General features: G+C 45.3%; 1 protein-coding gene across 1 annotated transcript; it reads left to right on the top strand.

Annotated features, from left to right (window-relative positions):
• Window positions 1–15,539: 15,539 nt before the first annotated feature.
• Window positions 15,540–20,861, top strand: slitrk2 (SLIT and NTRK-like family, member 2; the record flags this gene model as incomplete). Its single annotated transcript, XM_080745849.1, has 3 exons — window positions 15,540–17,180; window positions 18,163–18,322; window positions 19,921–20,861. The coding sequence occupies 3 exons, from the start codon at window positions 15,540–15,542 to the stop codon at window positions 20,859–20,861; spliced, it is 2,742 nt and encodes a 913-aa protein (XP_080601975.1).
• Window positions 20,862–23,327: the final 2,466 nt, after the last annotated feature.

Genomic DNA, 23,327 nt, shown 5'->3' with positions numbered 1-23,327 from the left:
CATGCAAATACAATTCCTTTATGCAAGTGCTTCAGTGACAGAAATGAACCACAAACAAACGTGTTTCTTTACCCTTTTTTTGCTTTTCTCCCCCCAATTTAGTCATTATGCCAAATGACTCCTTCCCTCACACACCTTTCTGTGTCACTGTTGTTGTATCCCACTACCTCACCTGCCAGTGAGGAGCCCCCACATTCGTCCTACTCTTTTTTTAAATATTTACACACATATAGTGTATATGTCACAGTTTTTTTGAGATTCAGTAAGATTGAGACCAGGAGCGCTCATTTTTTGGCACACGGTGGAGCAAGTGGTGCCTCCTTCGGGGAACTATAGGAATAATTTGACTGAGGTTAGGGTTAGGTTTAGGCATAGTTTTACTGAGGTTAGGGTTAGGTTTAGGCATAGTTTTACTGAGGTTAGGGTTAAGATTAGGGTTAGGTTTAGGCATAGTTTTACTGAGGTTAGGGTTAGGGTTAGGTTTAGGCATAGTTTTACTGAGGTTAGGGTTAGGGTTAGAGTTAGGTTAGGGTTAGGTTTAGGCATAGTAGCATTCACCAGCGTGGGACTAATGGGAATAATGGAGGAATAATGAGACGTGGGACCAATGCATGTCAAATGCTCTACCACTGAGACATGGGCTTCTTCCAGGGACTGCCCATAAGGTGAACTAAAACAAGCGCTCCTTTCCCAATCTTACTGGTTTTTCACTAGTCCTTGCCCGTTCGAAATGTGATATGTGCTCCAAATGATGTGCAGTTAGGGTCATGGGGTGTGCACAGTATATGAGGGATTGAATATAGGAGTCTCAGAAGTAATGTTGGAGAACCCAGACGTACCAGTGATGTCAGTCATCTCCAAATTTGGGCACGGTTCCCGCATGCGGCTGCAGGCGGCGACGCATGCGCAGTACAGGAAGCGATATCAGTGATGTCAGTTATCTCGAAATTTGGGCACTGTTTTGTATCAGTGGTGTCAGCATGCATGTATATCAGACAGATATTTGGTCGGTATATTATGTGTGTGTGTATATCTATCTATCTATCTATCTATCTATCTATCTATCTATCTATCTATCTATCTATACATATACATACATAATACATACACACACATATATATATATATATATATATATATATATATATATGTATGTGTGTACAGTATACATACACACAATACCCCAATGAACATATACATATATATATATATATATATATACAGTATATATATACAGTATATATATATATATATATATATATATATATATATATATATATATGTACAGTATACATACACACAATACCCCAATGAACATATATGCTATAATTGTGTAAGTGTAAAGCACAGGCTTTTATGGTTTTTAATGAGCGCTCTCTGACTGACGGTAGCGGATATGTGGCAGCTCTGACAAGAAGCTCACATGAAAGACAATACCTGCCGCGTGCAACACAGGATGTAACTGAATATAAGCCTCCTCCCGGAGCCAGAAGCCCTTTCATTCTTCCGTTGTGGGAGCTTCAGTCAAAACAGGCCCTCTCTGAGCAATCCTCCCTCCCCCCTCCCCCCAACCCTTTTGCGTTACTGGGGGCAGAAAACTCGTATCTTTTTTTTTTTAGATCTATAAAGCTCACGTGGGGTGCGACATGAGCTCGTAGATCGGCTGTCTTTGCTATCTGTGAATGTCAGTTTTTGTCTTCCTTTCTTTGTTGAAACGTTGACAAGTATTAACAAAATCTCGTGACTGAATGATAACGACACGATGCATTGGAATGCAGGTGCTCTCTTTTTTACGTTTCCTCTTCCCATTTTCTGAGAGTTATCAGTCGGTGGACATGCAAGGTTTCCAGCCGACCGCCACGACAATATAATAAGCTCTTCTCCGTTGTCTCTTGGGCAGGGGGGGAGGGGATGGCAGGGGGGGGGGGTGCTCGTCGGCAGATTGTGTGCGCCGGGCGCCTTCGGGCCTTTTTTCCTTTCTTTTTTTTTGTCCGCCAGCATTTTCATTTCATCTGCCCCCCCCCCCTCTGCGACGCTCTACAGGCTCCAGACACAAGGTCGCGTGAAGTGGAGAGCTAATCAGGAGGGTTAATTAGGAGCAGGTGCGGCTTGGCCCAGCGCCGGGCAAGCCGCCCAGCATTTTTGTCTCCAATGCACGCCCTCCGCCCGAGTTCACAAAACACAGTAACGAGGGGTCCGGTGTAATGACGGGCCGGGGCGAGGGAGCCGTCCCGCGTTGAGCCTGTTTAGCGGCGGAGCCAGGGAGCGAGTTTGAAAGGTCTCCTGTGACTTTCGCTATACGCCTCATCTCCTCACTGGCAGGGAAGGGCAGGCAAAACGATACGCAGGTATAGGCACTCAGACAGGCAAACAGGCAGGTAGGCAGACTACTAGGTAGGCAGGCAGACAGACAGACAGGCAAACAGGCAGGTAGGCAGACTACTAGGTAGGCAGGCAGACAGGCGAACAGGCAGGTAGGCAGGCAGACAGGCAAACAGGCAGGTAGGCAGGAAGGCAGACAGACAGACAAACAAACAAACAGACAGACAGACATGCAGACAGGCAGACGGGAGCGCGGGCAGGCAGGGGCAGGGCGGGCAGGAAGGCAGACAGCAGGCCAGGATTAACACCTCTGAGGGCCACTGGGCACTGAAGCTCCAAGGGCCCCGCTCTGCTTACGTGCTACAGGGCTCCAGACTAACTGTTTTCAGCATTTTAAGAAGTATCTTAACGATATCAGCAGCCAGTGAACACACTTGAGACAATAACAGTCTGAGGTAAGTAACAGTGGCAGTGTGGCCACTGACAATCTAAATTAATAACAATGTACTATTATAGTACTACTATATGGTCAACACAAGCCAAATCCCCCAAAGTGCCCAAAGTGCCCATATTGTAGATCCGGCCCTGGCAGACAGACAGGCATACAAACAGGCAGTCATGCAGACAGCCAGGCAGGCAGGCAGGCAGGCAGATATGCTGCCAACAAAACTCTTTCATAACAATTAAAGACCTGCTGCTGAAAAAAAAAATGTTTTTCACACACTTTCAGGGCATATATTTGGTTAAGCCAAATACATTGTAGAATTACATTTTTGCGCATGTTTATTTATGCCCAGGATCCCTTGAAAGTCCAATCTTAATTACTTCCTCCTGTCAAACGAAAACATAATTCCATCTTCCCAAACTGAAGACAGCTGAAATAATGGAGTGGAGTGAAAACATTACACCTCCATGAGCTAATGAACGTTCTGTTCATTGTAGACTGTATCACTTAATTTCTCCTCTGTCTCTTGCTTGTCAATATGTAGGCACCAGTGTCTTTCTTGTCAATATGTAGACAATATTCTTGTCATCTAGATGCCTGTGTCTGTTGTTGAAATTCTGAATTCTTAACTCCCACGAGTCCCCATTTTTAAACCATCCAGTGCGGGACTTCACTTCAGATAGTTTCAGGGGTTTTCAAAGTGGGTGCCCAGGCACCCTGGGGTGCTGTGACGGCAGTCCAGGGGTGCCACGAGCTAATGTGATAATATTTGCAATTTATCGTCGTTGTCGGGTGGAAACCTCGTATCTCCAAGTTTCAAATGTGTACGTTCTTTTGCAAAGCAAGCAGAAAAGTAGTGAAAACAGCAGTTTTCACTAGTTTAAATCATTTTTAAAATGATGAATGCAAAACGAACGGTTTTGGATATACAAGGTTTTGTAGCACTGGTGCCAATTACTATGATTTACTCAATAAAAAACTAATTCATTCAGATGTTGTCATCATCTCATAATAATAAATAACAAAAAGTTTAATATTTTTGATTGAACATTGTTAGATCATACTGTAATGCTAAAGGTAATGGTAAAATATGCCATAAAATATAAGGTGCTGTCAGTGAAAATTATGAATATGATAATGTAGGGGTGCTTTGAATGAAAAGATATATTTATAAGGGTGCCCTGAGCCAAAAAGGTTTGGGAACCCCTGGTCTACATATAAAATTGGATATCATCGTTAAGCCAAGAAATGGACAACACTGTTTATTTGGCATGGCATGGCAAAGAAGATTGTAGTTCAAACAAATCTATGTTCAAAAGCAACAAAGTTACGTCCACATTTGGTTGTTAGGCATATTCAGAGCATATTGGACATTCAATTCTAACCTGCTATATGATGGTGCATGTTTGAAATAAAATATCAACTTTGGATGTAACGGTCACATAAAGCTAACATCATAGGATTATTAAGTGTTATTTATACTACACATAAGTGTGTGTGTGTGTGTGTGTGTGTGCGTGCGTGCGTGCGTGCGTGCGTGCGTGCGTGCGTGCGTGCGTGCGTGCGTGCGTGCGTGCGTGCGTGCGTGCGTGCGTGCGCGCGCGCGTGTGTGTGGGGGTGTTTTGAATCGAACCGTGGAGTCAATGCTCCAACCAGTGTTGCCAAGTCTGTTTATTATAAGCAACTTTGGGCTTGAGTCATATTTGACCTCATATGTGAGGAGTATCTATACTCTGAGTCAAGTTTTTAATAAATAAAACTCAACTCCAGGACTTGAGTCAAATATACTCTACACACTGATCAAAATTACTTAACCAGAAGTGAAATTCGCTTAGTCAAATGTATGCTTGAGTTAAAGTGCTGGAGAAGTACCCAAAAGTGCCTGTTTTGTTCAAATCATACATACGTCATTATCAATGCATTGCTCTATTAACATTTTGACATTGTGCCGAAATAAAGATTTTCCAGAAATATGATCGGCTAATTTGACTTGTATGTGTGAAATAGTCAAGGGTACAATATTTGTCTTTGAAGTGTAAATACTCAAGTAAAGTACAGATACACAGAATATCTACTTAAGCACAGTGCTTAAGTAAATGTACTTCAATACTTCCTTCCTTCCAAGAATCTTTGAGGTAGAGCTCATACTCACAAGATGAAAGATCCAAAATGTTGCATTTAATCGGGCGGGACAGAGAAATTAATGTTAGCAGATAAATAGTCAAACACGGATGATTCTAATACCTCAGAGGTACAATTAAATAGAGACAGATTTTTCAATAGGGACTCATAACACACTCCTTAACTATGCTTTGCTTTCATATCTGGGATAAACACACCCTACAAAATGTATCAGAGGCAAATCAAATGGCCACGCTTGTGCGGCTTACTTTGTCATCTCGAAGTATCCTCATCAAAGTGATGAAAACGCAACATGTTAGTCTTAATTATGTCTTTGGTGTTGCCGTGGTTGTTGCTATTGCTGTGACAGTGTTGAGGAAACTATTGCATTGGTTCTCAAAATGGGGGTCGGGACAGCCAGGCAGGTCCCCAAATTATTTTTGGGGGGTCTCCAGATCATTAGCTTACTGTGTAACAATTGTTCTAAAGTAAATTAATTATTACAAATTGGTCAAATATTACATAAGAACAGAGGTAAACATAGTGAAGATAGTCAATCTACAAACTCGCAGCGCCTTGCATTGCGAGCTTGTAGTTAGCTATTTTCACAAAATGTAAATCTGTGGAACTAAGTCAAACTAAATGTGGTCTGATTGAACGGAGCGTGAATCTGGTCTGGAGGGGCGTATTCAAATTCTCAGCTGAAAGAATCCGTTGGATGCCCCCCTCCACTCCCCGGAGCACACAGCTTAGAGCCCAGACGTCGCAACATGATATCTGATGTCATCAATAGTAAGCCCATATCTGGGAATGCCCATATTATGTGTATATTGTTTCAGTCTCATGATAAGGCCTAGTGTGGTTATCGCGACATGAGTCACACTTGCAAATTAATTACGTCCTTGTCCCTTTTATGTCCATATATGGAGATCCCTGATGTCATCAAAATTAAGCCCATATCTGGGAATGCCCATATATGAACATAAAGTATTGTGACAGTCTCTGTTGTTTCAGCACAACCTCGCTTCCCGCCCTTAGGATGTCTTACTGGTACTGGCACATGAGACCAAGCCGCAAACATTTGACTTGACAGCTGGGTCCCCATTCACGTCGTTCTCAAACCCAAGGCGTAAAAGGGCGGGCGGCTCCACTAACAAACAGGTAAAATGACGGAGGCGCGACTTCAACAAACAGAGCCAAAAGGTGGGCGAGTTGCCGTGCCAAATGTCCGCTTCAGCCAGCCAACTCTGGACACTATTTATTTAACCCCCCCCCCCCCCCCCCCCCAAACACACACACACCAGAATGTCAGAATACCATTACTTTACCATTTTCTACAGTACCCATATCTACTTTCAATTACTTTGTGTCTTGCATTCCTGTGTTGGACTTGGAAGTTTAATTTATAAGATGAATGGACCAACACAACAGATTGGCACCATGCAGAGATAATGTAAAACTGTTATTTGCATTTATATAGAACCTTTCAAGCCTTCCTGACCATGTATGGCGCTTTGCAATGTACAGTACTTCACATTCACTCACACATTTACACCCGAGTGCAACTAAACATAACATGACTTGTCTTTTAGTTCTACTGGGTCTCTTCTCAACTAGTCCCTCACTAAAGTTTTAGTCTAGTTTAAGTCCTCATAGCTTAGTTTTGATGACTAAGCCATCTCGTAAAAAAGGAGAAGAAAAAAGGCAAGCAACTTTTGTGTGTCAGGATTCGTTCTTTCCGCGAGGCGATCAACTTTGACGCGGTCGCATCGAGTCAAGCGTTAGACCGACGCAGTCAGCGGGGGATCTGTCAACGACGCTGTCTCCCATCGCCATAAAGCTATGCATTATGCCATGAACCGGGAGAGAGAAGTCCTTCATTCCTCTAAACTGATCAGATAATATCTTCCAATAAGCGTCATAGTGCTCTCTAAAAGGCCTAACTTGTGGTCTGTCGCTGTGTGGCATCGCGTTGTGGAACATAGACGATCTATAAGCTCACAATGCGTCTCGGATGCGACGCATTGTAAGCTTGTAGGTCGGCTATTTCCGGCCGAAATGCAAGTGGCACCGTCATGCGAGGAAGTATAAATTAGACTTAATTCTGCTTCTTTTCTCTCTCTCTCTCTCTCTCTCTCTCTCTCACACACACACACACACACACGCACACGCACACACAAACACAAACACAAACAAAAACACACACACACACACACACACACACACACACACACACACACACACACACACACACACACACACACACACACACACGCACACACACCACCGCAGTGCACATTAATTGCTCACACTTTCAAGTTGTCACTTTTTCACACACACACACACACACACACACACACACACACACACACACACACACACACACACACACACACACACACACACACACACACACACACACACACGGGTTAGGCTTCCACACTGGGCTGTAATTGTCTTGACAGATGCGCTGTGGGGCTGAGCATTCACAGTGGACCACCTACCCACCCCCATCACACACACACACACACACACACACACACACACACACACACACACACACACACACACACACACACACCCCCCATCCATCTTTCATTGTAAAAGCAGTGGTCTGGTCTGATCCTATATCTGTCACTGTACACTACAGCTCTTCTCGCAGGTCCCACCCTATTGGTCGTGTGAATCTTTGTTCCCGGACCCGGCCGGGTTCCAAGAATGTTTTCAAACTAAGCGTGGTTGTCCTGACGCGAGCCACAAGGAATCCACTGAGAAATGTATTCCGTCTTACCATTTGTCCCTTTCATCGCCTTATATGGATATCTCTGTACAGTGTCTGTCAAAGACCACGCTCGATTCCATCATACTCTTCCAGAGATACAAGCTAACTAGTCAACCTTGTCAGCATTGTCCTGGCCAGCCAACGTGACGTATGGACTCGATCATGAATGGGTGTCGCTCGCTGTCGCATGCCAAAAGGAACATGTATCCTAGTTGTAACAAGGTGGGAGCAGTGATATACTGTATCTGCAAGCTGCACCGTCATGTGCTGTAATATTCCACAGAACAAACGAAAGGTTGCAAGAGGTTGTAAGAACGGCTGGGTTACGTAGACTTGGCAGGGGTGTCGCACCAAATTCTGGGCCCTGGGTGCAAGGATACACTGCGTTATTTTGTGCTTTAACTATTGAAAAATAGCAGATCTACAAGCTCACAGCGCGGCACCGAGTGCCGCGCTGCGAGCTTGTAGATCTGCTTTTTTTTTGAAAGTTTGTGAAGTCTTGAAGTTTTTGTTTTTTTTAACCCTTAAGTGCTGTTCGGATCATTTTGACCCGTTTTACATTTTCATTTGGAAAAAAAAGGTAGAAGTTTAAATTGTTTCCATCTGAAACTCACTGGCCTTAAAGATTCTTCTGAGATGAACATGTAAAAAAAATATTTTTGCACTACACCCATGCTACACCCCCCTCATATTTTTTGAACCTTAAGTGCTGTTCGGGTCATTTTGACCCGGAAGCACAGATGCACAGAAATACACAGTATTATGCCAAAACAGAGACACACAGTCACCCCCACTTGTAACACCCCCCTTCCGAAGCCCCATTCCGAACCCCCCCCCCCCCCCCTTTCCGCACCCCCCCCCTCTCCCCACACTTAACCCCTGATGCACAGAAATGCAAGGAATCATGTACAAACACATATACACAATCACCCCTAACCCCTTCCACCCCTCCAACCCCCCTCACCTCGCCCTTACCCCCTCCCCTCCAAACCCTCTAACCCAACCCCCCCCCCCCCCCCCCCACACCTCCCTCCCACACACCCCCCGGCCCCCCCCCCCCCCCCCCCGCCACCCCAGATGCACAGAAATAAAAGAAAGCATGTATACTAAAACAGACACACAGTCACCTCCTTCCCCCCCTCCCCCCTCCTATCGCCCTCACCCCCCCACACCCTTCACCCCCTCTCCTCCTCACCCCTCCCCTCCTCACCCCCTCTCCTCCTCACCCCTCCCCTCCTCACCCCTCATCCCTCCCTCCTCACCCCTCACCCCTCACTTATCTGAAGTTTTCCTTGTGACTGTACTGTGTCTTAAGCCCCGTTTACACTGAGTCAAACTTCTGGAAGTTTTTTCCAAAATGACGGCAATTTTGAAATTCACGCCATGTGAAAACGGCCACTTATTTTGTCTTCCGTGAGTTTTGTAGTCCAAAATTTGACGGGAAAATACCTAGTAATTTTTGCCTAAAGTACTGGGAGATTAGACATTTCCCCACAGTGAAAACGGCATACCGTGATTTTTACTTTTTTCGGACAAGCAGGTGCATGCAAGGAGCCAACATTAACAGTTAAAGCATTGTAATTGGGATTGAAAGCTTCAGATTCCATATTGCATTCGAATGTTATGTAAGCCTGCCAAACACAGAAGACATTTCTTTCTACAATCTCCAGCCTATACGGCCGCGGTGCTGATAAATGCAAGCTTGCTCAATTCATGGTTCAAGCTTATGTGTAGGCTATTCTATAGCCTATTTGTAATTAAGCTGTGTGGGTTTTGATACAAGTCCGGTCTGGAGAACGGGAGACGGGATGCGCTCGTAATGTGATGAAAGCTGGAATCTTTACCAACTCTTTTTACGGTGCTATAGCCTATTTTTTGTCTGATTGGGACGCAATGCGCTCATGTGATGTGATGGAAGTTGGAAGCTACCAACTCAAAGAGCTGCATCTGCATCAAATAGTTTCTCGTCCGAGTGTTTTACTGAGCAGCGAGCGACGAGGAATACAGTCTCGTCATCCATCGGTGACGCGTAAAAAGAAAAAAAGAAAAAACAACACGTTGCATAAGCGATCCTTTCTGAACCTTATTCTGAACCTTATGTGACACATAAGGTTCACGTGTGTTGTTTCATGAAGAATATTTCTTCTAACTTGTTAAATCCATTGGTGAGAGAGAAAAAGAGAGACGAACAGAAGTGAGTCGCTGCTGCTTTAGCAAGCGTCCAGACAGTGTGGTGCGCGCTGCAGGTTCCGTTGCCATGTCTGCTAATTATAAGTGACTATGGTCTTGATTTCCGTAAAGTTGCTTGTATATATTGATCGTTTCTGGCTGCGTTTTATTTGTTGTGATCTTTTAGATCGGCAATTGTCAAGTAGCTGATGTGGCGATGCTTACAGTTTTAAATTGCTTGTGTGGCCTAGATAATATCACTTTTTGGGGCTTATTTTCGTACACCTGGTTGCTTATTTCTCTCGCAAAGTCTGCCAACACAGACTTTCATACCGCCACGGTTTAGTAGTGAAAACGATGTATTTTATTGCTATGCCAGCATTTTTGCTCATGTGAAAACACCCAAAAAACAAAACTCCCGGCAAGTTGAAAATGATTATGCTAATTATTTTGCAGGAAAAATTCCGGAACTGTAGTGAAAACATGCCTTTAGGGGAAATTTTACATTATTTTACATAAACATAAGGTGCTGTAAAGTAACACTGTATTTCAGGGGTGCTGTGGATGAAAATGTTGTTTACAGGGGTGCCCTGAGACCAAAGTGTTTGAAAACCTCTGTCCTAGTGTATACGTTCAAGTGTATATGGGTGGGTGACGTGACGTAACGTTTTCGCTGTCCTCGGTGTCAAACATGTATAAATAAAAAATATATTTGTCAAAAACCTTCTGAATATTGTGCAGGACATTAAGCTTTATGTGAACTTACTCAAGATTAAAACATTTCATTCCTCATTTCTTCAGAATCTTCAACCAAACATGGCAAAACTCATATGGTGTGACTGTCCTGACCTTGTTTCTCAAAGTGGGAACTTGAATAAAACTAAGAAAAAGAATTGCTAAAAATCATTTGAAAATGAATTTAGGCTAAAAAAAATGTCTATTTTGAGCCTATATCTTTTCAAAGTCAAAGCATAATGTTTTCAGTCATTTCTGATCAAAAACATTTTGTCCCCCAACCCAAAATCATTTGGTGTGACACTAGTTTGGAAAAATTAAACAGGCAATTATTTGGACACCTATTGGCTAGAGAGGTCCTTCTTCTGTAAGGCTATTCAGCACTCCCAGCACAACTGCAAGACAGGTGTCTGAGGTGAGTTATGATTTTAACATTTTCATGAAATGCCATCTTGTTGAAACGTTGACAAACTCACCATTCTGGATGTCTTTTGGTGTGACACCTTTTCTTTAAAAAAAGCTTAAGTTATTTGAAGTTTTGGTCATATTTCCATGTAGATCTAGGCTGCTTTGTTATAGCTAGCATGCTGTTAGCATGCTAATGTGTACATAGTAGCCTCAAGGTAAACCTAAATGGAGAAAACAGTAATATGGTGTGACACTTAATCATATGGTGTGACATGTCTGCTTGTCACACCATATGACTTGACTGTCACACCATATGATTTATACTGTATTTAACTACAGATATAACAACAAATAACAAAGTTCCATGTTTCTTTTGTACATTTAAACATTTGTTTTAAACATTTTTACATAAAATGTAATTTAGCTTCATTCAGTGATACTTCAAATTCATCAGACAGAGCAGAAACCCCTTCACAGAAACCTTAACATATTGTTTCAATCTAAACAATTTTCTCTTTGTCTTAAACTATACATTAAATTTTCTTTTGTCAGCTGGAAAATGACAAGTGCTGAGAGAACGAGAAAGTACAGGGAGAAACTAAACAATGACCCAGCAAGGAGAGAGGAGCCAAAGGGGCGAGACTGCATTTTCTACGAAGAGCAGGAGGTTGTCTGTGGCATAGCAGAACCGCAACAAGGCAGCCGGTTTGCTACCCTCACCAAATACGACTGGCTGATGTACAATACAGTCTAAATGTATAATCTAATCTGATCTAATACTTTTGTACTTTGACTCACTGGACTGGACAGTGGACAGTGTTAAGGTAGGACCCGAGACAAAACTAGCGAAAATAGCTGATCTACAAGCTCTCAACACGTTGTGCTGCGAGAGCTTGTAGATCAGCTATTTTCAGAGTTGCGCAACCCAGCACTCTTTAGCTAGTGGAGATGTGGTGTAATGTCATGATTCCTAATTACATTTGTTCAACACAAAATGCTGTGTTCAAGTTCAGGAGACTTCGGAAAAAAGCAATTTACCTGAATGCTGAGTTCTGTTTCCACTAATTGGTGTTAATAAAATGTTGCCTTCAATGCCTTGGCTCCAAGTGTGGCTATGCGCCTTATTGTCCCTTTAGGATCCTTCTGCCGTGGGCCGGCAGAAGACTTAGGTGTGCGTAGCATTCCTGTGCACATCCTCATCATCCATCTACTACTACAATTCTTTCTTATCCCATGTTAAAGCCCTACAATAATATCCTGTTCAGAAATATTAAGGCCATGTTATCCTGGGTAATTGTTTAATCAATCAGTAAAGTTCAGTACTCACTAATAGGTAGGTTAAAACACAGTTTGCTTTGACACATGAAGATATGATCATACGGTGTGACACTAAATCATTTGGTGTGACATTCCAAATAGTGAAATATCATACCTTTATTAATGATTAAACCAAAAAAATGTTTATGGATTACATAGAGAATATTATCAGGAAGAGTCACAAATATTTGTGTAATTTTAGAGAAAGTTTTGACAGAATACATTTAAAATATGTTGTAAGATCATGAACATGGGCCTCACACAGAGTGTCGATTATGAAAAAAATATACAGATATAATTAATTTTCAAAAAACTATAGTGGATCACTGGTTAGTTATGATAAAGGACTTTGATAAAGTGAGTAACTTAAGAAAGATGTACTCCATTTTCATTTTATGAACAATTATTTTCATGTCACACCATATGACGATTTTAGGCACAAGTACAACAAACTGCTGAATAAAGTCTGATTCCAATAAAATATCTAAAAACAAAATGTATTTCCATAAGGTTGAGAGTGAGTAGAACAAAAGTAAATAACTTTTATGCCTGCAATTTAAAGTTTTTTTAAAAACACATTTTTTGGGGCGTCACGTCACTGACCCATATTCATATGTGACATTCATGTGTGTTCACATGTGTGTTCAGCTCTATGTGAGAATGATGTCCTGTTGAACCACAAGTATTCAATTAATGGGCATGTTGTTCATAAAAATATTGTCTGATTTTCATTTTGTCCTATAAGCATGAGCAATATTGCCCAGTATTAAATAGTTTTTTTTAAATAGGTTTTTTACATGAATTTCAGCTAAATCATTAAAAACGCCTAGCTCTTTCAGTGTTTAATGTGATATAGCAAAGCAAGAATGCAAACATTTACCATATATATCATATGAATTGTTTGGTATTGAGTCAAAGTCAATGTATCATGATGATTTGTTAAGTTAAAATTTATATTAGTGTTGTTTTTTTAAAACCAAATACCCCCCGGGTCAAAATGACCCGAACAGAACGAAGGTGTAGTGAATCTGAACAGAACTTAAGGGTTAAATCTATGTTTCTATGTCAGTGGTGCTCAAACCGTTTCATGTGAAGAACCCCCAGAATGATATGTATTTGGCCACGGACCCCCATCTCAAAATATTTAGTTCCAGGGACCCCCCAGAAGCAAAGTTTGAGATACAGATATTCGCTTAAAAAATACATATATTTAAAGATTTGCATACATTTTCACGACTTTTAAAAATAGCAGATCTACAAGCTCGCAGCGTGGCACTCGGTGCCGCGCTGTGAGCTTGCAGATCTGCTATTTTTTCAATAGCTAAAGTATAATATAATTAAGGCCCCTCCACCTTGGGCCCTAGTAACTCAGTCCCACTCCCTTTTGATAAAGAGTGAAAATATACATATATTATAAGTACCTTTTACCAATTATAGAGGGTTTAAATAGTGCCGGATATGCAGCTTGGCAAATAAAAGGTGAATTGATCAGTGCATGACGGAGGCTAATTTCACGATGAATTTAAATCTCCACGATACGATTATTCGGTGTGATTTTTATCACGATAAACGATAATAACGATTATCATCCCATCCCTGTCCGTCTGTCCATCTGACTGTCTGTCTGTCTGTCTGAAAAGTGGCTGTAAAGTGGCCCTTTCCTCCCCCTAGTGGCGTTCATGTGTACAAAGCAAACACTCTTTTCCTATTGTGTGTGTGTGCGTGCGTGCGTGCCTGCGTGCGTGCGTGCGTGCGCATACAAGCTGTGTGTGCACACGCGGTGTCATTTCTAACGTGACAATAGAGGCTCTAATAGAGCCGCGTATCGCTGCATGCATTCAGGCATTGAGCCCGACGCCGTATCACACAGCTGTTAAAGCATGTGGAAATAATGACACGTTGATTTGTTTTTGTGCGTCAATTACGCTCCCTTGTGCCAATTATGCAAAGAATAACGGCGAACGGGGCGCTGCGTGTGAGAGAGAGAGAGCGAGCGAGAGAGTGCATTGTACGCTGAGCATGTGAAAACGGGGATTATTCGAGCAGAGAAGCGAGAGTGAAACGGAATGCGATATTCAAAGTTTTAATAAGGATAGTGCAGCTCTTTATCTCAAGTGTGTGTGTGTGTGTGTGTGTGTGTGTGTGTGTGTGTGTGTGTGTGTGTGTGTGTGTGTGTGTGTGTGTGGGGACTGTGCTTTTCGGTGACGTAACAGCCCCTCTGCTCCTCTCTCTCTCTCTCTCTCTCTCTCTCTCTCTCTCTCTCTCTCTCTCACACACACACACACACACACACACACACACACACATGCGCGCGCGCACACACACTCTGGGGCGTGCAGGCAGGCAGGCAGCAGCAGTCAGTGTGGGGAGAGGAGCGGAGCGGAGCGGTTAGAATGCCGGAGCTGTGGGATCGTATTATGGTCTGTTCTTCTTCACCATTCTTCCACTCTCCTCTCTCTCTCTCTCTCTCTCTCTCTCTCTCTCTCTCTCTCTCTCTCTCTCTCTCTATCTCTATCTCTCTCTCTCCCTCTCTCGCTCTCCCTCTCTCTCTCCCCGTCGGACCGGTCGAGGGGAACACAGCGTTATGATGAAGCCTTATGCGCAATCGGTTGTGGATCTGTAAAAAGTGGACTGGAATGACGCTGGATTTCTTACATTTTATTTTATTTTATTTTATTTTTTTCGGGATTAGATGCGAGGAGAGTGTGCGTCGCACAGCCCCCCCATGTCTCTGTGAGTATCTGGCTTTTTAGTTATTATTATTTTTTTTTGGTATTTTTTTTTTCACGGAGGGAATGTAGCGATGCTTAAAGTCGCCGCATAAACCAAGCGCTCTCTCTGTGCGAAAAACGGGGGTTGCAGTAAGGCTTTAAGAGGCTCCCCCCTCCTTCTCATCTCTCTCTCTCTCTCTCTCTCTCTCTCTCTCTCTCTCTGTCAGACAATGTGCCAAGTCAATCCTCCGCACAGTGGCCGATTCTTCCCTGTGATTTCTTTTTTGAATCCCTGATGCATACGTTGTCATCGGCATATTTGGATTGTAAGGTCAATGGATAGATCTATGCGTCTTCGGTGCGTCACAGCCCCGTTTCTGCGCCCGCGTTCGTGCGTTTCAGTCTCCCTCTGAGATCTCTCACTCCGGATTCTTCTTCTCTTTTTTTTTTCTTCATTCGAGGCTTTCCCTGCAAGCGACGCTGATTAAATGCTGGATCTATCGTTCGGCGACCATCCCTGGCCGTAAACATGCTGAACGGCGTTCTCCTGCTGAGCGCCCTCACCGTCACCATCAGCCTGTCGCCGTCCAACACGGAGAGCCGCAAAACTTCCGCGTCCAGAGACATCTGCAGGAGCCGCTGCGCCTGCGAGGAGCGGGAGAGCCTGCTCAACATCAACTGCGAGAACAAGGAGTTTACGACCGTGGGCCAGTTCCAGGCGCCCCCCAATAAAATCTCCCAGCTTTTCCTTAACGGCAACTTTCTGTCGCGGCTGGCCGCCAACGAGTTTGTGAATTATGGCAACGTCACCTCGCTGCATCTGGGGAATAACGGCTTGCAGGAGATCAGGACGGGGGCTTTCAACGGGCTCCGCTTCCTGAAACGGCTCCACCTGAACAACAACAACCTGGAGGTGATCAAGGAGGACATGTTCGCCGGCCTGGAGAGCTTGGAGTACCTCCAGGCGGACTACAATTACATCAGCGCCGTGGAGCCGGGCGCCTTCAGCAAGCTGAACAAGCTCAAGGTGCTGATCCTCAACGACAACCTGCTGCCGTCGCTGCCCGCCAACGTGTTCCGCTTCGTGCTGCTCACCCACCTGGACCTGCGCGGCAACCGGCTGAAGACGCTGCCGTTCGCCGGTGTGCTGGAGCACATCGGCGGCATCATGGAGATCCAGCTAGAGGAGAACCCGTGGAACTGCACCTGCGACCTCGTCCCGCTCAAGGCCTGGCTGGACACCATCTCCGTGTTCGTGGGCGACATTGTGTGCGAGACGCCGTTCCGCCTCCACGGCAAGGACGTCACGCAGCTCATCCGGCAGGACCTGTGTCCGCGCCGGAACGCCGGCGAGCGCAACGCCGCCTCCCCCCCCCACCACCACCAGCACCACCCCCCCAACGACTCCCACTACGGGGCGGGGGTGGCGGTCCCCGCCGCCTCCACCGTTCACCCCGGCAGCGCGGGGGTCGTCCCCACGCGTTCCCCCAAGGCCTCGCGGCCGCCCAAGATGCGCCACAGGCCGACGCCGCGCGTCACCTCCAAGGACAAGCACGTCTTCGGGCCCATCATGGTCTACCAGACGCGCTCGCCGGTGCCCGTGCTGTGCCCCAACGTGTGCGTGTGCACGTCGCAGAACCCCGACAGCGGGCTCAACGTCAACTGCCAGGAGCGGAAGCTGAACAACATCACGGAGCTCAGCCCCAGGCCCTCCTACCCGAAGAAGCTGCACCTGACCGGCAACTACCTCCAGGTCATCTACAGGGCGGACTTGGCCGAGTACAGCTCGCTGGAGCTGCTGCACCTGGGGAACAACCGCATCGCCGCCATCCAGGAGGGGGCGTTCGAGAACCTCACCAACCTCCGGCGGCTCTACCTGAACGGGAACTACATCGAGTCGCTGTCGCGCTCGCTCTTCGCCGGCCTGCAGTCGCTGCAGTACCTCTACCTGGAGTACAACGTCATCAAGGAGATCCTGCCGCAGACCTTCAGCGCGCTGCACAACCTGCAGCTGCTGTTCCTCAACAACAACCTGCTGCGCTCGCTGCCCGACCAGGTGTTCGGTGGCACCATGCTGACGCGCCTCAACCTGCGGAACAACCACTTTTCCTACCTGCCGGTGCGCGGCGTCCTTGACCAGCTGTCGGCCTTCATCCAGATCGACCTGCAGGTAAACGGAATGTGTTGCGTTAATTAGCCTTGGACAAGTTTTTTCATTTAAATTTGTTTGTGTTAATCGGGAGTTGTGTTTTACACGATTGTTGCAATTGTTTCCATTCGTCTTGGTATGCGCTCATCTGTTGATGACTAGCGTGAATTTACGCTAAAAGCTCAGATCACGACGTTGCGATGTGACACGTTGTAGATTCAGCTATTTTTGACATTGACCAATGCATGGCTGTTTATTTTGATCATTACTACGGGTCATCGTCAGTAATTTATTTGTATATTCATCTCTCCTGGCAAGTTTAGTTTGTTTACAAACCCTAAAAAGGCAAACAGAAAGCATTGTCTAATTTATGTTCCAATACTTAAAGGAGTAGTTCACCAATTTTCAACCTGTCTTCATATAATAGGTCCTCACTAATGGTCATGATAAAATATCAATTTTTTTTTCTACTTAGTCCAAGTCTCCTAGGAGAGCTGTGGGAAGTTCAGAATCCATAGTCTTGTGACATCATCATTTTCCCAAAAAAATTTTTTATCAATATTTTTGAAAAAAAAAAAAAAGATTTTTATTATCGCGAGAACAATGGCTTCCACTTTAAAATTGCAACTTTTCAGGAATAGAAAGCCTGCAGTTTCTATAAGCTGGATTGGCAATCGATGATGTCACAAGACTATGGGTTTCTGACCTGCCCACAGCCCTCCTCTGAAAAAAGAAAAAAAAAGAAAAGCTATTTTTGAGTGAGGATCAATTATATGAACATAGGTTGAAAAGTGGTGGAGTGCCCCTTTAACTATCCACCCAAAGAAAACATAACAATTAAGTCACTTAATCGCTAATTATCTGTTAATAACAATGAACACCATTTTGGTTCCATTTCTATACAGTCAGAGTTAAGGGAAACCCTTGAAATGTGAAATGTTGAGAAACACTGTATTAACCAATGGTGACAACCTACCCCCCCACAACCCGTCGCCAAATGCAGGAGAACCCGTGGGACTGCACCTGCCACATCGTGGCGCTCAAGAACTGGATGGAGCTGTCCAGCACCAGCGTGGTGGTCAACGAGATCACGTGCGACTCGCCCTCCAAGCACGCCGGGCGCCTGCTGCGCTCGCTGCGCAACGAGGCCATCTGCCCCGAGGGCGAGGAGCCGCCGTCGGCCCCGCCGCCGCAGCGCAGGCCGCCCACCAAGCAGCCCACCCTGCCGCCCCCCGGCCCTGGCATGGGGGGAGCAGCCCACTCCTCCTCCTCCTCCTCCACCGCTCCCTCCGGGGCTCCGTCCACTTCCTCCTCCTCGTCCTCGTCAACGACGCCGTCCTCCCCGTCCTCGACCGCCGCCTCCAGTGGTGGGAAAAGTACTCACATTTCTTACTTTTAGAAGGGGTAGTTCACCCCCCAAGATGAGTTTATTTCTATTGATTACTTGTGCCATGGAGACTTGAGTTCAATAATATTTTTTTGGGTATTTCTAGTCACATTCCCTCATTGATTCTGGATGGGGACCCAAATGCATTTGCGTCCCCATCCGGAAAAAAAAATGGGGGTACATTTATTGTTATCAAATTATTGTCTTATAGGAATGCGACAAATACCAAAAAATATTATTGAAAGCAAGTCTCCATGGCATGAGTAATCAACAGGAAAAAAAAGTCATTTTGGGGGTGAACTACTCCTTTAAGTAAAAGTATCAACACCGCAATGTAGAAATACTCTATTTTTAAAGTCTGGACTTCAAAATGTACTTGAGTTAAAAACTACAAAAGTATCGGCATAAAAACATACTTAAAGTATCAAAAGTAATATACTCCTATATCTCAAGTTTTCAGATGTATCTTTTGAAAATAGCAGATCCACAAGCTCACAATGTGTCGTTATGCGACGCATTGTGAGCTTGTGCATCGTCTGTTTACCAATGGCCAAAACGTATACAGGGCTGACGTGGGTAATATATGTGTTGTAGTAATAATCAAAATCTATAAAGTTACAAAGGTTTCCAATAATTATAATGGAGTAAAGGTACAATATTGGCCTAAGTAAAAGTATTGAACATTTAAATACTCCATTAAAGTTAAAATTGATCAAAAGTGTACTTAATCCATTTTGACCTGCATTAACCTAAGGTTTCTGAAAACCTGCAAATTATGTTGCTTTGTATACATAGCAAATACTAATGAGACACAGACATAGCTCCCAGTTTGAAAGGTACAACAATGTACACAGTAGGTGGCAACAGGTCTAAATGGGTCTAAATCAGTGGTTCTCAACCTGTGGGTCGGGATCCCCAGGGGGGTCCCCAAATTATTTTGGGGGGTCCCCAGATGATTGACTTAATGTGAAACATTGTTTTCTCACTCGACAGTAAACAAACCAACATAAAGTTTAAGTATATAGAGGATATCTGCATGTTTCTAAAGTGACAATTTAAGGACTTTTTACAGTAAATCCTCTAAAATTACAGATTAAACATTGGCCAAATTGTCAAATATTAGAGGCAGAAATTGTGAAAATAGCCGATCTACATGCTCAAGATCTGCTATTTTCACAATAGCACCGTGTGTTATACAAAATGTAATGCCTCAACTCTTAGTGCTCGTCGGGGTGGGGGGTCCCCAGTTAAAATATTATTATTTTGGTGGTCGCGGCCTGAAAAGGTTGAGAACCACTGGTCTAAAGCACAGTACTTTGAGCACTTGTACTTGGTTACTTCACACCACTGACCGCCTCCCCCTCCTCTCCACAGTGTCCTCGCTGTCTCTGGGCCCCTCGGCCGCGGCCCCCCCCACTACCGAGTCCCGGGTGCTCTCCTCGCCGCCGGAGCTGCACCCGGAGGTGCCGCTCTCGGTGCTGATCCTGGGCCTGCTGGTGGTGTTCATCCTGTCCGTCTGCCTGGGCGCCGGCCTCTTCGTCTTCGTGCTGAAGCGGCGCAAGGGCGTGGAGCACGTGCTGGACCCCGCCGGCGTGGGCGTCGCCAACAGCCTGGACCTGAGCTCCTTCCAGGTGCAGTACGGCTCCTACGCCGCCGAGCCCACCGCCCACCGCCACGCCGACAAGGCGGCGGCCGCCGGCGAGAGCCACGTCTACAACTACATCCCGCCTCCGGTGGGCTCCATGTGCCAGAACCCCATCTACATGCAGAAGGACCACCAGGAGCAGGTGGCCTTCTACCGCAACCTGAAGGAGCTCAGCTTCGGAGCCCTGGACCCCAAGAAGGACGAGCTCCTCGGCGGCCGCAGCCCGGGAGGGAGGGGCGCGTACACCATCAGCGCCGCGGATTTTATGGACAAGTCGCCCTGCGGGCCGCTGGAGCAGCACCCGCCCCCCGAGCTGCTGTACCAGAACTTCACCGAGAGGCCCAACAGGGAGATCCTCCCCGCGGCGGCCGGAGCGCCACCCTCCTACAACTACAACTTTTGCACTTTGCCCAAGAGACCTTGCGTCGTGCCCCCGTACGAGGCGGTGGCGGCGTCGGCCCGCCGGCACCTGGCCGTCGGCAACAGCGGTGGCGGCCAGGACCGGCCGCTGAACAAGACAACGCTCTACGGCACTCCCAGGAAATACTATGGTGCCGAGCAGCCGTCCTCCAAAACCAACGACCACCCCCTCCTGCTCCCCGGGAAGCTAAAAGCCGAGCCGGACTACCTGGAGGTGCTGGAGAAGCAGACTGCCGTGAGCCAACTGTAAAAGCCCCCCCGTTCGTATTTCGGCTGCGCGGCCGGGGTGTCGCACGCCGGGGAACAGGCCCGGGCTGTTCTCGGGCTTAGCTCTGGGCGCGCGATACCCAGCCAGCACGACGGAACATTAATTAGGCTTAACCACTTAAACCCTATATGGTTGGCCGGTATAGTCCCTCATGGGCTTCAATAGGCTTATGCACAGCAGCCATTTTTGGAGAGAAGTTAGGTCTTTTCTCACTTCCTTCACAGGTGTTACCAATGATACTAATGAAGGCTCTGTTCCATTCTGGTCAAACAGTCAAGGTGCTGATGTTGTTCACGTTGGCTCTGTTACACCAGTGGGTCCCAAAGTGTGGTCCAGTTGGGGGTTCCAAATGACCCCTTAAAAGGTGTGTATCTCTGAGAGTGTACAAATTGTACACTTTGTACAATTGTTCCATTTGTACACTCTCAGAGTGATGGGGGTCCTTGCAATAAAAGGTTTAAGAACCACTGTGCTACATGAAATGGAACAGAGCCTTCATTAGTATCATTGGTAACACCTTTGAAGGAAGCGAGAAAAGACCCAACTTCTCTCAAACATGGCTGTTGTGCATATAGCCTATACCTGTGTCTTTTCTGTTTTCTGTTATTGCGGGGAACGTTTTCGCTGAAGAAGTAGCCGCGTTGTTGAGCTTGTCGATCTGCTATTTTCCTGCGAAAGCCTTACCCACAGTCAGGGCGCTATATGGGGTTTAAGTGGTTACGACAGCCACAGTGGCCCACATTCTCTCCGCAGCATCTATTGTAGTCACGCTATAGCCCTACCTACCTATATATCTATCTATCTTACTGCGCATCCAAACCCTACTCACTTCACTGGAAGCAAACTCAAGACTTTTGGCCTTTTTTTAATCCTCTTTCCTCTTTTTCTGTCTTCTTTTCAAGCTGTATAAATGGAGTATATACGACATTATATTAATTAATATTCAGTGCTATTTTTTTCCTGCTCTGAGGTTTAAATTATTTCTTCTATTTGACGAAAGGGAAACTCAGAGAAGTCGGCAGACAATGACAATGGGCAAGACTTGGACCTTATACAGTACAACACGGCTTTGTGCTTTTGATTAAACTGTATTATCGTTTTATTTTCCCACCCGTGGAATATATCTATATATATATAGATATATATAGATATAATATATGAAATGATTATCGTTTGTGAAGAGGAGACACAACGAATTGACATTCCTGTACATACTTAGCCTATACAGATATATGGTGAGTGTGCAACGAGAATCTTTTTTAAGAATGAGAAAAGAGAAGGAAGAAAACGTGTTCAAAATCCACAAGCGGCAAAATCATACTATATTCCAGAAAGTGCCTTTGCACTCTATTTTATCAATGATGCCCCCTGCAAAATGGGAAAGAAATATGTTGATTCTTTTCTCTCTTTTTTTTAAAAGTGCTGTATTTTAAAAAGAGAATCAAATCTTTATGTGAAATAGAAGAACTATTTGTCCATTGGGAGAAGAAAAGAAAGATAAAAGAAGATAAAAACAAAGAACTTGACATTGGGGGGGGGGGGGGTGGGAAAGTGATATATTTATGAGTTTCTGAAGAAGAATCCTGGTACTTTTACGTTCAATATCAGTGTCTTTGGAAGATGTACAATTTAGAGACATGCATAACAGTGTATGTTGATAGGGGAGCAATACGGCGCAGAGAGCGAGTCAGAGAGAGCACTATTAAATTTTCACTGAAGCACTTTGTCAAGATTCTGAGTTTGAGATAAATGTTATTGACACTGCTGCATGAGGATGATGATGATGGTGATGATGTGAGCTGCCTTGCTGTGTGTGTGTGTGTGTGTGTGTGTGCGTGCGTGCGTGCGTGCGTGCGTGCGTGCGTGCGTGCGTGTGCGTGTGCGTCTGTGCGTGCACATGGGAGTGAGAGCCAGAGAGAGGGAGAGAGACCGCCATTTCCCCCATCTCCAATTCTCTTTCTCCAATTCTCCCTCCCCCCCCCCCCCCCCCCCCCCCCCCCCCCTCTCTCTCTCTCTCTGTCGTTGTGATGGAATGTGTTGGGCTGTGTATTGACTGACGGTGTTGTTTTTGTCTGAGGGTATTCTTGGCTGAATAATGGTTGTTGCTTCTATCGGCGACACACCAAGGCTTGCCCAGATCACCCCCCCTGAACCCTCCCACACACACACACACACACACACACACACACACACACACACACACACACACACACACACACACACACACACACACACACACACACACACCGGCTGCTCTTTCACAGCATTCAACCAGATAGTATAGCCATGCAGGAGTCATATTCGAAAAGCTCATGCTTGCATCGCGATGCGTTGTGAGTTTGTAGTTCGGCTATTTCTTTTTGGGCCGTGTCATTACGGGGAAATCATATTTTCTTTCACCCAGAAGAGAAAAATTATAAATCGCGTCCTTCCGTGCTTTTGTTATGG

This window comes from Nannobrachium achirus (genome assembly GCF_963921795.1).
Source record: "Nannobrachium achirus genome assembly, chromosome: 17".
In the NCBI taxonomy this organism is placed as follows: domain Eukaryota; kingdom Metazoa; phylum Chordata; class Actinopteri; order Myctophiformes; family Myctophidae; genus Nannobrachium; species Nannobrachium achirus.
Note: the sequence above shows the minus strand (reverse complement) of the source record. Positions and strands in the feature narration are given on the sequence as shown.